Below are 14,087 nucleotides of genomic sequence, written 5' to 3'. Positions count from 1 at the left end.
ATAATCTTGTATCAAGCTCAATAAATTTGATAATATACTTATGAAAGAAAAGGAATATTCAGTTTTTAAGTCATAGATTAATTTAGTAAACCAATATTTTTAAAGGCCAAAACTAGTGCACGCTCATATAATGTAATGGTTGAACACCTGCTTGTCTGACTACTATTACCCACTGTCATTTCCCTATAATTTCAGAAATGAAGTTTGCATTAATCTCCTGTAATCTTCAAGGATTTGTTCTAGAAATTGGATAACATTTTCATAAGTTTAGTAGGTTGAAGGGTTGCTCAAACATCTATTTGGTATTGTACATTAATTGGCAATTATTTTTAATAACAATTCAGATAACTAAATAATATAAAAATATTCATCACTAAATGCTTTTTCAGACATTTTAATTTATTTTCATAGCATTTCTTAGTTAAAAACTTAATGAACATTCATATTTGGCAAATTCAAGTACACAAAACTTATAACAACTTGTAAATATATATGAAAAGAACATAGACATTAGCACTCAAACTGTTAATAATTTAAATATTAACGTGCTGTTTGATAAGCATAGTATAAACCTTTACAGATGTACTAAGTTAAAAGTAAACATATCTAAGAAAAAAATCTGATGTGGACACCACATGACATCCTTGTATGCCTATTAAATTACAACACACATTTTTTTTAAAATGAAAAGTACATAAAATTTTATTTCATTAATTTGTGATATTTTTGCTATTTTTGTTATTGAATTATTATTTATCATAAGACTTTTTTACAATCATTAGAGGTTTTTTTTGTCTTCAGTCATTTGACTGGTTTGATGCAGCTCTCCAAGATTCCCTATCTAGTGCTAGTCGTTTCATTTCAGTATACCCTCTACATCCTACATCCCTAACAATTTGTTTTACATATTCCAAACGTGGCCTGCCTACACAATTTTTTCCTTCTACCTGTCCTTCCAATATTAAAGCGACTATTCCAGGATGCCTTAGTATGTGGCCTATAAGTCTGTCTCTTCTTTTAACTATATTTTTCCAAATGCTTCTTTCTTCATCTATTTGCCGCAATACCTCTTCATTTGTCACTTTATCCACCCATCTGATTTTTAACATTCTCCTATAGCACCACATTTCAAAAGCTTCTAATCTTTTCTTCTCAGATACTCCGATTGTCCAAGTTTCACTTCCATATAAAGTGACACTCCAAACATATACTTTCAAAAATCTTTTCCTGACTTTTAAATTCATTTTTGATGTAAACAAATTATATTTCTTACTGAAGGCTCGTTTCGCTTGTGCTATTCGGCACTTTATATCGCTCCTGCTTCGTCCATCTTTAGTAATTCTACTTCCCAAATAACAAAATTCTTCTACCTCCATAATCTTTTCTCCTCCTATTTTCACATTCAGTGGTCCATCTTTGTTATTTCTACTACATTTCATTACTTTTGTTTTGTTCTTGTTTATTTTTATGCGATAGTTCTTGCGTAGTACTTCATCTATGCCGTTCATTGTTTCTTCTAAATCCTTTTTACACTCTGCTAAAATTAATATATCATCAGCAAATCGTAACATCTTTATCTTTTCACCTTGTACTGTTACTCCGAATCTAAATTGTTCTTTAACATCATTAACTGCTAGTTCCATGTAAAGATTAAAAAGTAAAGGAGATAGGAAACATCCTTGTCGGACTCCCTTTCTTATGTTCTTCAATAATTACTGTTGCTGTTTGGTTCCTGTACATGTTAGCAATTGTTCTTATATCTCTGTATTTGAACCCTAATTTTTTTAAAATGCTGAACATTTTATTTCAGTCCATGTTATCAAATGCCTTTTCTAGGTCTATAAATGCCAAGTATGTTGGTTTGTTTTTCTTTAATCTTGCTTCTACTATTAATCTGTGGCCTAAAATTGCTTCCCTTGTCCCTATACTTTTCCTGAAACCAAATTGGTCTTCTCCTAACACTTCTTCCACTCTCCTCTCAATTCTTCTGCTAAGATTCTAGATAGAATTCTAGTTAAGATTTTTGATGCATGACTAGTTAAACTAATTGTTCTGTATTCTTCACATTTATCTGCCCCTGCTTTCTTTGGTATCATGACTATAACACTTTTTTTGAAGTCTGACGGAAATTCCCCCTTTTCATAAATATTACACACCAGTTTGTATAATCTATCAATCGCTTCCTCACATGCACTACGCAGTAATTCTACAGGTATTCCGTCTACTCCAGGAGCCTTTCTGCCATTTAAATCTTTCAATGCTCTCTTAAATTCAGATCTCAGTATTGTTTCTCCCATTTCATCCTCTTCAACTTCCTCTTCTTCCTCTATAACACCATTTTCTAATTAATTTCCTCCGTGTAACTCTTCAATATATTCCACCCATCTATCGACTTTACCTTTCATATTATATATTGGTGTACCATCTTTGTTTAACACATTATTAGATTTTAATTTATGTACCCCAAAATTTTCCTTAACTTTCCTGTATGCTCCGTCTATTTTACCAATGTTCATTTCTCTTTCCACTTCTGAACACTTTTCTTTAATCCACTCTTCTTTCGCCAGTTTGCACTTCCTGTTTATAGCATTTCTTAATTGCAGATAGTTCCTTTTACTTTCTTCATCACTAGCATTCTTATATTTCTACGTTCATCCATCAGCTGCAATATATTGTCTGAAACCCGAGGTTTTCTACCAGTTCTCTTTATTCCGCCTAAGTTTGCTTCTGCTGATTTGAGAAATTTCCATTTTAACATTTTTCCATTCTTCTTCTATATTTTTTACCTTATCTCGTTTACTCAGACCTCTTGCGATGTCCTCCTCAAAAATCTTCTTTACCTCCTCTTCCTCAAGCTTCTCTAAATTCCACAGATTCATCTGACACCTTTTCTTTAGGTTTTTAAACCCCAATCTACATTTCATTATCACCAAATTATGGTCGCTATCAATGTCTGCTCCAGGGTAAGTTTTGCAGTCAACGAGTTGATTTCTAAATCTTTGCTTAACTATGATATAATCTATCTGAAACCTTGCAGTATCGCCTGGCTTTTTCCAAGTGTATATTCTTCTATTATGATTCTTAAATTGGGTGTTGGCAATTACTAAATTATACTTTGTGCAAAACTCTATAAGTCGGTCCCCTCTTTCATTCCTTTTGCCCAGCCCGTATTCACCCACTATATTTTCTTCCTTGCCTTTTCCAATGCTTGCATTCCAATCTCCAACTATTATTAAATTTTCATCTCCTTTTACGTGTTTAATTGCTTCATCAATCTCTTCGTATACAAACTCTACCTCATCATCATCATGGGCACTTGTAGGCATATAGACATTAACAATCGTTGTCGGTTTAGGTTTTGATTTTATCCTTATTACAATGATTCTATCGCTATGCGTTTTGAAATACTTTACTCTCTTCCCTATCTTCTTGTTCATTATGAAACCTACTCCTGCCTGCCCATTATTTGAAGCTGAGTTAATTATTCTAAAATCACCTGACCAAAAGTCGCCTTCCTCTTCCCACCGAACCTCACTAATTCCTACTACATCCACATTTATCCTATCCATTTCCTTTTTAAATTTTCTAGCCTACCAACCTATTTTAAACTTCTAACATTCCACGCTCCGACTTGTAGAATGTTATTTTTTAATTTTCTGGTGACCCCTTCCTTAGTAGTCCCCACCCGGAGATCCGAACGGGGGCCTAGTTTACCTCCGGAATATTTTACCAAGGAAGGCGCCTCCATCATTGTTATATGAAAATGCAGAGAGCCACATCTTCTTGGAAAAAAAGCAGCTGTAGTTTTCCATTGCTTTCAGCTGCGCAGTACTCAGGGGACTGAGTGATGTTGATATGGCCGTTTAAGTCATTCTGACTCACGCCCCTAATAACTACTGAAAAAGCTGCTGCCCTCTTTCAGGAATCATTCCTTAATCTGGTTCTCAACAGATACCTCTCCGATATGGTTGCACCTTCGGTCCAGCTACTCTGTATCCGTGAGCACTCAAGCCCCCTCACCAACGGCAAGGTCTCATGATTCATAGAGGCATTAGAGGTTAATAATTATTAATAAATCAATATATTTCAATTAAAAAAAAACAAAAAATGAGAGTGATTTGAACAGATGTGCAGTCTCCAAATAATATTAATACAAATATTTCTAAGATCCAAACATTAATTTTTTACTTGGCTATATGTGTGGAACTAAAAGGAGAGAGGTGCAAGACAAAATTTTACAACAGTCCTAAATCCAAAATTTCAACATCCTACAGCTAATTGTTTTTGAGTAATGTGAGATACATACGTACATACAGTCATCATGTCAAAACTAGTTAAAATGGATTCAGGGATGATCAAAATGGATATTTCCACTGAAATCTGAAATTTTTCGTGATCACAATATTTCCTTTACTTTGTACAAGGAAGAAAAAAAATATTCATTTAACAGAATTACAACGTAAAAAGATCTAGTATGGTCAAACAAATAAATCTCTTATTTTAAATAGTAAAATAAAACATTAAATTACAATAAAAAAAAAAATCAGTTAACCCTTCATTCATTCCAAAAGATTCAATATCTTACATGAATTCCAACAGAATTTTTTACCTAATATTTCAAGTCAGGCAAAAAGTAAGTGAAATTTAAAGATCATAACAATTAACTCATTTTTTCGTGGAGAAAAGTACTTATTAAAATCAGAAATCCTATTTTTATTGGGCTGGAAATACAGCTATTAACTAAGAAATATAATTTAACCATTTTCAAAATATCCTTGATCAAAGCTATATTTCCAATTACTGTACAATCAAATCAACCATTCTTTAGCTATTGCAGATATCTAGAATGTAAGATTTAAACATCCCATGATTAGATTTTAGAAAATGTACAAATTAAAACTAGATTATCACAGTATACATGATTAAGTTACATGAAATAAATTTTCTGAGAATTTTTATTAAACATCAATTTTAAAATTAACCATATATACACACAACACAGTTATTAATATTAAAAGTAACTTTATGCAGAAGAATTAGGAAAATAAAATTTAAATTCAGTTAATAAAAAATAAACATTAGATTTAATAAAATTGATTATAAAATTAACTTTTGTTTTTTATTTATCAAAATATTTATTTATACTAAATAAATATCATAATTAAAATAATAATGACTCACCTTGTTTCTCCCTCTGCAGGATTTTTATCCGCTGTGGCTTTGGAGATTCTAGAAGAAAGAAAAAACAATATACAGTGTTTCCTTAATCATTTAAATAATAAATGTTTCAAATCAAATAAACTTAATATATGCTCCTGTACAATGAACAGAAATTAATTAGCCACTGCTTCTGAACTTCCAAAATATGATTATCCAAAATTATTTTTTATGCATTTATTGATCTATCATTTCATGGCTAGAAAGTAAAATTTTTGCATCAGATAATAATACCATGTTATATTTTTTTAACATCATGTTTTAAACAGATTATTTTAATTTATTATATTAAAGTTCATGAATATTTAAATTATATTATATGATATTTTGGTTAATGCAATTTTAAGTTATTATTTGTTTTTGTTTTTAAAAGAAACAGAAGCATTTTTAAATAAATTTTTTAAACTATTTTACGATTTTTTTCATCAGTTACTTTATTCTGTAATAATTAACTTATTCATCAAAGATTTGCATAATTTTGATCTACAAATTTCACAAAGTTAGTTCATGTAGAAGTGGGATGTATTCATATCATTTAAAATGTTACTTTAAATCTAATGTACAACTTTTAGTTGTGCTCCAAATAATAGACTTTATAGCAATTGTAGAATATCTAGAGTTTATTTTCTTTATTTAGATCTGAGTATAAAATTGACAAACATTTCTCCGAAATGTTTGGCGATTTATTATCAAAGATTTAACATTATTCGCTAAACAGATACTAATAGACACTAAAAGGAAGTAGACAAATCCAAATTGCTAGTCAATTTAAGATTTGTAGGAGAACAGATTTACAAATATCTTGACTATAACCATAAAATATTGAAGTTTTAAATAGTTTGAATTTTTGCTACAAAGTAAAAAATATGCTGCCAATTTTGCTAAAAGCATTTATGTCACTCTGATAGAGGCTGTACTGATGACGGAAATATGTAATCAGATACTGAGGGTTTAGAAGATGACCTTTGGTAAAGCCCATCAGGGCTAGGAACAGAGGGGGTGGTAGTATGATGACTGAGATTGTCACAAGGCAGGTGCTTCCTCTGTGGGGTCAGGATGATATTGCAATAAATGTTGCCACATAGGTGTTGTATTCATTGAATGGTTGTTGGGGAGGGATAACTGAAATGGCAAATAATAAGTACAGAGGGACTGCCAGGCCCAAGTGGAATCCTACTTCACAAAATTCATGCGGCATTATATGGTAGGAGACAAGAACCCATTCCAAAAAATACTTGATGCAGTAAGGGACATCTGGCCACCAGAAGTCACCATCAGTTTTCTATGATCTTGAAAGTTGAAATAATCCAGTATTCTGTATATTAAAAATGAATAAAGAAATCTGTTCAAAAAGCCACAGATTTAAGGGACAAGTGGTGGTGCTGGTAATCGATTAAAAAAAAGAAAAGAAAAAAGAAAAGAAAGATGTAGACTTCAAAAATAGCTTGATACTGATGAACAGAGTTTGAGGAGATTTACTGCACTGTTGCTATACATGATGGTTATAAAATATCCAAAAGTTTCACACTGATACAGAAGATAAAAATGCTCTTGTATCTAAAATAATGAGGAGAAACAGATGTATGTCAAATATTACTTGAGAGTTATTTATTTTGCTGATGAAGGCAAATTTGAAAGCAATTCAAAAGCAATTTGAATTGCTAATATAAATATAGTTTATGTAAAGAATAAAAAAATATTATTTTTCTGAGAGATTGCATAAAATTGAATTATTTAATTAACTTGATGCAGAAACGATTTAATGGTGAATATGGGGACTGATAAAATTAATATAATACATGAATCAAAAATTTCCATTTAAAAAAATTTTTTTCTGCCTATAAATTCAAAACAAAACTCAGAAAAACAGAACAAAGATGTTTGAACTCTATAATCCTGCACATTAGTTTTATTAAATTCATATGTATTCAGGCAAATTCATCATGCATGAATAATACAACCTGTTGGACTGAGAACATGTTGTCTTGAATTTGTTGAGAAATATCTATTGAGAAGAAGACTTGTAACAAGAGACGATTACATCAATATAACTGGCAAACCCTTTCTTTGCTGAATAAAAATACTTATTTGCTGGGCATGTAATATATTTGATATAACAAAAATTACATTTTGGGAGAAGTTTCTGGAAAACAGGACTGAAAAAAAAGAGTTCTAGGTAGATACTTAAAAATACTTGTTCTGTAATATACTTGTTTTCTAAGAAAAAATATAATTTAAAAGTAATAACTAGGAAAAATATTCCAGGAATTAGTGCCGTCTTTCATGACTCATTTAAATCAAGCTAAAATTCTGTTAAATATCTAATTTAGTACGAGGTATAAAAAAAAGTTATATGTAAAAATGCTGTCATGCAATCATGTAATGCACACATTTTTGTAGGTTCAGGATCACAGGCAATGACCTAATCTTTTATATGGTTTAAGACTTATTTTTCAGTAACTGATAATTTTTTAAACAAACAATTGACAAAAAAGACAAAAAAACCATCAGCAGACTTTTTTCTCAGCCTGAATTAGCCTCGTTCAGCTTGATGTGAATTTCAGCCTGATATAAATTAAGACATGAAAATGTACATTAGCTCCTGAACTAAAAGAAAAAAAGCCAGCTGCAATAAGACTATAATAAAGGTAAGCAAGACAAATCTTACATATCAAATGACAAGCTTACTTTAATTTTACTCCATCCAGAACTGTAACATTCATTGTTCCACAAAGTACCTTTTGAATAATTCACTAGCCAACACAAAATTTGTATCTACCATGTTAAACAACTTTTCTCAGTAATTTGCATGCTGTTTCAAATATGCTATTGAAATTCTCTTACCATGTAAAAATTTTACGTAAATTGTAAATATTTTTTTATAATAAACTCATTTTGATCAACTATCAATTACAATTAAAATAGTTTCTGTATTTTTACTTTTAAACAATCAATATACATATGTGCTTAATAATGAAAAAAAAAAAAAATATATATACACTATCATAAGAATTAGACATGTACAAAATGTCTGTATGAAGACATCATACAAACATCTGCTGTTGCCTACTGCAGAACTTAAATTTATTCAGTCTAGCTTCACTTGTCTATACTGTATGTTGTGTTTCACATAGTTACTCGTGTTTTGCTATATTTTCATCAATTCTTTATAATACAAAAAGTGATTTTTCTTGTTTTTATTTGCTACAACATGGCTTATGCAAAAGTTTGTGGATGTTCAAATCATCCACACAATTTTTGTTATGTCTATGGTAAATTTACACCCAAATCTCAAAGAAAGACTATTTCTGAATTGATAAAACAGTTTGCTTATAAATTATATTGTAATTGTGCACACAGGGATCAAAATAAAGATCTGGGCACTCATATTATTTGCATATCGTCCTTAGTAACTAACTGAATGGTTGAAGGGGAAACAATGAGCCATGCCAAGGACCACTTCACCAATTGCTACTTTTACAAGATAAAATATATTTGAATTTTCATTTAAAAATAGAAAGTTCGTAAAATATGCAGATGTATTCTCATCTCTAAAGCTAGTACCATATGGAGAGGAGTTACCTGTACCTGTACCACCATCTAATCTGATATTGCTATAAGAACAATCTGAAATGAAGCAGATGATGTAAAGGGATGTTGAATAATTTCTTCTTGTATCTGATAAGAAATCTCCTCATTTAATTTAACAACATGAACTTAATGATTTAGTTCATGATTTAAAGTTATCAAAGCAGCAAGCTGAACTTCTGGGGTCTAGACTGCAACAGTGGGTACTTTTAGCAGAAAAAAAAAGTTACAACACTGAGAACAAAATAGAACTCTTTCAACTTATTTTACTATGAAAAATTCATTGTGCGTTTGTACTGATGTCAATGGCCTGATGAAATTGCTTGGAATTCAGCATATTCCTGAAGAATAGTGTCTTTTTACTGACTCTTCTAAAATTAGTATGAAAGCAGTTTTATTGCATAATGTTAAGAAACAGCCATCCATTCCATTAGTTCATACAATCGACATGAAAGAAATGTATGAAATTATGGCATCAATATTAGAAGCAATAAAATATACATAGCATATACGGCAAGTCTGCAGTAATCTGAAAGTTGTTGTGTTACTGCTTGTTTTACAAAATACTGATGTGTTCTTTGTCTTTGGGATGGTTTTGATACAAAAAATCATTACCAAGTAAGGAACTGACCGTTGTGGCAGATGAAAAAAATGTAAAGCATTTATCATTAAGTGAAAGTTGTAAAATCATATTGCCGCCACTTCACATAAAACTCAGATTCATGATAAACTTATAAAGACACTAGAAAATGATGGCTCAGGATTAAATCATTTAAAAGTAAGTTTTCTTAAGTGTTGATAAGCTGAAGGAGGGTATATTTATTAGTTCGCAAATCGATGAACTGCTTAAGGACTCAACTTTTGATGATAAACTTAGTGAATGTGAACTAGCGGCATGGAAGTAATTCAAAGATGTTGGTGGTTTTAGGCAACATAAAAGATGAAAATTATTAGAGAAACTGATCAAACATTATACAAGCAAAAATGTTTGTCAATATATTTCAGAAATTAAACTTAAGGCAATTCCAATGATTTAAACTTTTAAAAACCGTTATTTTAAAGTAACATGACTTAGACTTTTAGAAACTGTTATTTTAAAATTACATTAATGTATTTCAATTTATCTGTGTTGCATAAATAAAAATTTAGTTAATTTAACCAAATTGATGATTTGATGATTCAAATAAATACACAGATAATAACAATTTTTTTTTAAATATTGATTTTACAGTGATAATATATTTATTGGTAAATAAATTATGTGTCTAAATCATATGTATCTAAAAAAACATGACATATTACACAAATATAAACAGTTTTATATTCAACACCCCAAAATTAGTTAAAATCACTATTTACAATTTCAGAAATACAAGAAAAAAACTTTACTTTCCTGTCTAGATAGTGCTGTAGCAGAGCTATAGCTCTAGAAGGGAAAGTATTGTAATCGGTCTGTCCAATTTGGACATATGTAGTTTTCACTGGATCTTGATGTTCTGCCACCTAAGGAACCCAAAAAACTGCATGGAAATTTTCCAGAAGTTAATGTTTGTATATATGTGTTATTCGGTGTTGGCCTCTAAGTCACCTTATATTTCTAGACCTACTCGACCGACTTTGATCAAACTTGGTTAAATTACTTCTATATAACGAGCACTGATGTCATTAAATTTTAAAATCAAAAGGTCAGTGGGGTGAGGCTGTAGACCCTCAGTATCTTGAGATTTCACTTAATTATGTAATATTTTCTTAGGCAATTACAACATTTAATATTTAGGCAATTACATATTTTTCTTAAGCAATTTTACATTTGTTAGCAATTAAAAAATATGAATATTTGCATAAATTTTTTCAACATCGTACCCCCAATCCAAAAAAATGCTCTAAACTAGTGGCTAAGTGGGCATACTGTGTCAATAGTACTTCCTATCACCAATAAAACTAACTATGGTTCAACACATTACAGATAATGAATAAATTGCTGCAGTTTGAGTGGAAATGATGTAATTTTTAGTGCAAGTCAATGTTTCACATCAGTGGCAAAATAAACTTCCATAACTGCCAAATATGGGGTAGCGAAAACCCTCATGAAACTTTGCAGCAAATTTGTGATAGCCCTAAGGTTAATGTTTTTGTGCCTTAGTAAACACAGACTGTTTGTTTTCCACGAGGCTACCATAAATTTTATTTATCTGAACCTGTTTTTAATTCCTCAATTAGTCAGTCAATGATGACCAAGATGGACACCATTATTATCAGCAAGACAGAGCACCAAATAAAAGTCTGAGATTTTCTTGATACTAGATTCCCAGGTTGGTGGACTGGTTGTGGAAGGTCCAATTGTACAGCCACCTCACTCCCCAGATTTAATTCTGTTATGAGTTTTTCTGCGAGGATTTCATTAAGGATTGGGTTATGCACAATCTTTGCCTGCTGATCTTGTTAAGCTAAGACTTTGATTTAACACCACAAGTGTATAGATAAAGCCCAACTTTCTGGCTACAGTCTGGATTGAAATTGACTTCAAGTGGGATGTATGTCACATTAAAAATGGAAGCCATACTGAACCAAAGTGAATGTTGGTTGACAAACATGATGTGTTTTTCTATGATATGATTCTAGATTCTTAATCTAATCTGTAAAATTTTTTCAATAAATTTTTATGTACTTTTAATGTTGTGAAGTCTTTTTGAATCATCAGGTATTTAAACATTTTTAATTAATCTTTTTTTCCTAACATATAACTGCTTTTTTTTTGTAATAATGATTGGGATAAATAATGGAAAAAATGTCAGAAACATAAAAAAAAATTAAACCTACATAACTTTGTCATGTTCATTTAACATAGAGAGTTTGAACTGTTTGTTGGCTTTCCCAAAATAATTACTGGACCACACTTCTAAAAAGATGTCTTATTTCTACTTTTTAAAAATTGATTATCATGAAGATAAGAGGCAGTATTCAATTATTTTTCTTTGTAAACAGTTTTCACTATCAGATGAGTTGTTTAATTTTGAACATATAAAATATTTAAATATTTTAGATAATAACTGTAGAAGAGGAATGTATGTAACCAAAATCATATAAATTTTCAAAAAACCGATGTGGTGAATGACACTTTCTGTTGCAAAAGCAAACTTGGTAGAGATAATATTTAATCACAGTGTAGATTAAAATAAAAAAAATTATAACTAATATAATGTTTGTAACATAATCATTGCTTTCAATATGTATAATTGTGATCATTTATCTAACTACACTACCCTTAACAAAGGGATATATTTAAAGGGACAAATATTATTACATGAATAAAAAAAATAAGCACATTTAGAAATAAAAATGTACCTACTGACACCATGAAAAATACTCAATTAGGTTTCCTTACCTTCTTTCTTCGGCTTTTGAGGAGAACTTAATAATTCATCAACAGTTCGAGTAACATCAAATTCTGCTCTTAAAATAGTATCAACAAGGACATTTTCAGTATATAAGTCACCAATAACATTTCTGACTTCATCAAGACAAGATCGAAGGCGTGCTTCATCAATATCACTTAGATGCTGCCTGATGGATGACTGTGAATCACGTCGGTCAGGTTCACTAGCACCATCATTGAAACCTGGACTTGATTCATCTTCTTCTGCTATATTATCGGATGTCAGAAATGCTGATATTTGTGCTGGTTGTCTACTGCTGCGATCATACATGAATGCAGCTGAAATCAAAGTAATAATTTTAATTAACTTTTGAGTTTATATTTTTAATTCTATAATGTACCTAATCACACGAATCACTAGGATGGAAAGTCTGAGTTTAGGTTACAACAACTTATGCAATCCAAATTAATAAAATAATGTAATTTATGTTACTGGCTGAAATTGACAAAAGGACTAAATATTATACAAATCAGTTTTATTAAGTACAATATATATATACATTAAGGCTCCCTCTATGAATCATGAGACCTTGCTGAAGGTGAGGGGGCTTGAGTGCTCAATGACATAGAGTAGCTGGATCGAAGAAGCAACCATAACGAAGAGGTAACTAGACTAAAAAGCTAGACTAAGGAATGATTCTTGAAAGAGGGTAGCAGCTCTTTCAGTAGTTGTTAAGAATGTAGGTCAGAAGGACTTAAATGGCCATATTAACATCGCTCAATTTTCTGAGTACTGTGCAGCTGAAAACAATGAAAAACTACAGCTGTTTTTTCCCAAGAAAATGTAGCTCTCTGCATTTTCATGTAACAAATATTGAGGTGTCTTCCTTGGTAAAATATTCCAGAGGTAAACTAGACCCCCGTTCAGATCTCCAGGTGGGGACTAAGGAAGGGGTTACACCATAAAATTAAAAAATAACATTTTACGAGTCAGAGTGTGGAATGTTAGAAAAGGTTGGTAGGTCAGAAAATTTAAAGAAGGAAATGGGTAGGTTAAATGAAGATATAGTAGGAATCAGCGAGGTTCGGTGAAAAGAGGTAAATGACTTTTGGTCAGGTGATTTTAAAATAATTAACTCTGCGTTAAATGATGGGCAGGCAGGAGTAGGTTTCGTAACGAACACGAAAACAGGAAAGAGATTAGAGTATTTCAAAAAGCTTAGCGATAGAATCATTGTAATAAGGATAAAATCAAAACCTCAGCCAACAACAACTGTTAGCATCTACATGCTTACAAGTGCCCATGATGATGATGAGGTAGTGTGTATATGAAGAAATTAATGAAGCAATTAAACACATAAAAGGGGATGAAAATTTAATAATAGTTGGGGATTGGAATGCAAGTATAAGAAAAGGCAAGGAAGGTAATATTGTGGGTGAATACGAGCTGGGCAAAAGGACTGAAAGAGGGGGCAGACTTAGTGAGATTTGCATGAAGTATAATTTAGAAATTGCCAAAAACCAGTTTTAAAATCATAATGTTAGAATATACACACGAAAAAAGTGAGGTGATACTTTAAGCTTTCAGACAGACTACATCAAGGTTAAACAAAGATTTAGAAATAAACTCGTTGACTGCAAAACATATCCAGGAGCAGACATTGAAAGCAACCATAATTTAATGGTAATGAAATATAGATTGGGGTTTAAAACCCTGAAGAAAAGGTGTCAGATGAATTGGTGGAATTTAGAGAAAGAGGAGGTAAAGAAGATTTTTGAGAAGGGCATTCATTGTAAGAGGTTTGAGTAAAAAAGATAAGGCAGAAAATATAAAAAAAAGAATGGGAGAATGTTAAAAAGGAAATTGTTACAACAGCAGAAGTGAACTTAGGCGGAACAAAGAGAA

At 31.0% G+C, this 14,087-nt stretch overlaps 1 protein-coding gene across 1 annotated transcript in view; it reads right to left on the bottom strand.

Moving 5' to 3' along the window:
* HBS1 (translation elongation factor EF-1alpha (GTPase) HBS1) overlaps nucleotides 1–14,087 on the bottom strand; it is a 126,157-nt gene that overhangs the window by 85,569 nt on the left and 26,501 nt on the right. Inside the window, exons 3-4 of the mRNA XM_075373267.1 lie at nucleotides 12,191–12,520; nucleotides 5,182–5,229 (exon numbers count right to left, since the gene is read on the bottom strand). Coding sequence (XP_075229382.1) covers nucleotides 5,182–5,229; nucleotides 12,191–12,520 — 378 coding nt within the window. The remainder of the gene's footprint in view (nucleotides 1–5,181; nucleotides 5,230–12,190; nucleotides 12,521–14,087) is intronic.

This window comes from Lycorma delicatula, chromosome 8, assembly GCF_047948215.1.
Source record: "Lycorma delicatula isolate Av1 chromosome 8, ASM4794821v1, whole genome shotgun sequence".
Classification (NCBI taxonomy): Eukaryota; Metazoa; Arthropoda; class Insecta; order Hemiptera; family Fulgoridae; genus Lycorma; species Lycorma delicatula.
The sequence above is the reverse complement of the archived record's forward strand: the minus strand, read 5'-3'. Positions and strand labels throughout refer to the sequence as shown.